Consider the following 2,794-nt stretch of genomic DNA (forward strand, 5'->3'; position numbering starts at 1 on the left):
TATTCTGTCACGATGTACATATTGTTGCTCGTCTGATAGACATCAAGGAGCTTCACGATGTTTGGATGGTCTACCTTTTTCATGATATCGATTTCGGATTGGATGCTTTTGATGTTGTAAGTGTTGGCGAATATTTTTTTATCTATCACCTTCACGGCAACAGGAGTGTCATCAGTGATTTTCCGGCCTAAGTAAACCGTGGCATAAGAGCCCTTCCCAATGACCTTCTGCATCGAGAATATATACTTCTCAATTTTCTTTTCTCCCTCTTGAAGGTTTTTATTATGTCTGGGAGTCAATGCTTGCTGTTCCTTCATCGAGTGCTATTATACTAACGGATATTTTAAAATATATTTTATAGATTTATCTCTCATTTACCACATTAATCACACATCGAGCAACATCCTTGCTGGGTTCTCTACATGGGTTTGAATTCTTTTGAGGAAAAGCACAGCATCTTTGCCATCCAAAAGGCGATGGTCGTAAGTCAAAGCGAGATACATCATGGGTCGTGCAACAATTTGGCCATCTCGAACGACTGGCCTGTTTATGATTGAGTGCATGCCAAGAATCGCGCTTTGAGGGGGATTCAAAATAGGAGTGCCCATTAATGAGCCAAATGTTCCTCCATTAGAGATTGTGAATGTTCCGCCTTGCATATCTTCGATCGATACTTTTCCTTCTTTTCCTTTCTTGGCCAATTACCCCATTCCCTGCTTATAAATAAAAATGATACGAGCTAAAGCTAATGGAATTTCATGTTTTGGCAATTTCTCAGCACTGGCACCATCAAGCCGGTGGGAGTTGCGACTGCGACTGAAATGTCAACAAAGTTTCTTCTCACGATTTATTTCCCATCGATCACGGAGTTCACCACTGGATACTACTGCAGTGCAAGAGTTGCAGCCTTAAGGAAGAAGGACATAAACCCAAGCTTAACACCATACTTCTTTAAGAATTACTATCCTAATGTCTAACTATAATGGTCAAAAATACCTTTCGAGTATTTGTTGCTTCCTGCATGTCGACTTCTTGAAAGGTAGTCAGGAGAGCATAGTTATTTTGGGATTATTTCAATCTTTGTCCGACTCTCTGTCTAAGCCTGGAAAGGGGTTCACGTGTTTATTTTCTCTCGAATGCACCTGATCCTTGTCCTTGCTTTGCACTTTACTTTGCAGGTTCAGTTGCCTTTTTCGTTTATTTTGCCTGTGGCTTTGGAGCTTCCTCTACTTTTTTAGTTTCAGGCTTGCTCTAGGTTTTTGGTATTTATTTTTTCTAAGGCTGGCTTGGAGCTTTTGTTGCGCTCTCAGTTTTCTTTCCTTCTGTATCAATATCGAAGAATGGCTTTCCAACATCAAGATTGTCTCCTTCTTTTACGTGATATTTGGAAATGATTCCGGCATTGGGGCTTTTAATTTAAACTGTGACCTTATCAGTTTCAATACTGGCGACAGTTTAATCTTGTTCTACCCATTCTCCTTGCTCTTCAATTATGGCAACAGTTACTTTTGGCGAATTGAGCGACAGTTCCCTCATTGATCGAATCCGCTAAGAATGGCAGATTTATAGTTTTGACTATCTCGATATAAGGAATTGTTACCTGCGAAATAGTAAACACCCTTCTGCATAAGACTCGCATTCCTTAACGATTGAACGAAGACTGCTTTCCCTAAAATTTATGCAGCTTTGATCATGCTTATGAATAAATAATGATGTATGTTGACGTGAAACTCGAATTAATTAATTATTTTAATTATGTGATTTCTGTGTTGTCATGCATTCATGCGTAATATGTGAAATCGGTTCGGAAAATTCAGGAAAAATCACATTAAAATTATTACTCAGAACTTTATACTTCTTTGTTGTATGTATGTTTGCTACATTTAATTTATTGCGTGGTATTATTGCGGATAAAATAAGAATTAATGCAATTATAGCCACAGATTTCAAGTGCATATTTGAGTACTGGGGAGATACCGATTGAGGTGTCCGCATAATAATAATAATTGGATTAAATATAATAAAAATTAATAAATTATTTAATTATGACCATCACCATTAGAGCTCGAAAGCTGAGAGTGAATAAATTGCTCTCTCGAAAATAATTGGTCCTTGAAGTATTTCACGAAGGAAAGCCCAATGTCTCCCAAGAGGAGCTCAAACAGCTCATCGCGACCAAATTCAAATGGGATGTTAAGAACTTGGTTCTCTTCGGTTTCAGAACTGCTTTCGGTGGAAATAGATCCGTTGGGTATTGTCTGGCCTATGACGGTCAGCAGAGCATTATTAAATTTGAACCCAACTACAGACTCCGAAGAGCAGGCGTTCTTCCCAAAAGAAACCCGAAGAGAAAGCCTGAAAAGTAACTCAAAAGAAAGATCAAGAAGTCAAGAGCAGGAGAAAGAAGAAAAGTCTTAGCCACTAGAAAAACCGAAACCAGAGCCGACATCAAGAGAGGAAAAGCCTAGTTTCTTAAAAAGATTATCGCCGCATGATTGTCAACATAATCTTACCCATATATTCCTATTTCCGTATCCTTATCCTTATGGTTATCCTATAACAATTAATTCATCTGTTGTTGCATATCTATCGGACTGCATGGTTCTGTATGATCTACTTGCCTTGAGCTTTGACTATTTGGGTATCAATATATAGATAGATATATAATGGCTATACTTATGTGAAATCATGTTTCTTATTTCACTCGTCGTCTTCTTCTTCCATTTTAGGGGTTGGGGTTGGGGTTGGGGTTGGGGTTGGGGTTGGGGTTGGGGTTGGGGTTGGGGTTGGGGTT

General features: G+C 38.8%; 2 protein-coding genes across 2 annotated transcripts; one reads left to right on the plus strand and one right to left on the minus strand.

Moving 5' to 3' along the window:
• Positions 1-359: 359 nt before the first annotated feature.
• Positions 360-925, minus strand: LOC148298217 (uncharacterized). Its single transcript, XM_088277037.1, is given in 2 exon segments — positions 360-710; positions 713-925. Coding segments are annotated over 2 exon segments (537 nt in total). The 3' UTR covers positions 360-386.
• A 1,120-nt stretch (positions 926-2,045) lies between these two features.
• On the plus strand, positions 2,046-2,495 carry RpS24 (ribosomal protein S24). The gene is given in 1 exon segment (XM_088277036.1): positions 2,046-2,495. A coding segment is annotated over 1 exon segment (321 nt). The 3' UTR covers positions 2,367-2,495.
• Positions 2,496-2,794: the final 299 nt, after the last annotated feature.

The sequence above is a fragment of the Brachycentrus maculatus genome, unplaced genomic scaffold (assembly GCF_059751285.1).
Source record: "Brachycentrus maculatus isolate JH-2025_06_01 unplaced genomic scaffold, ASM5975128v1 h1tg002358l, whole genome shotgun sequence".
Lineage (NCBI taxonomy): Eukaryota > Metazoa > Arthropoda > Insecta > Trichoptera > Brachycentridae > Brachycentrus > Brachycentrus maculatus.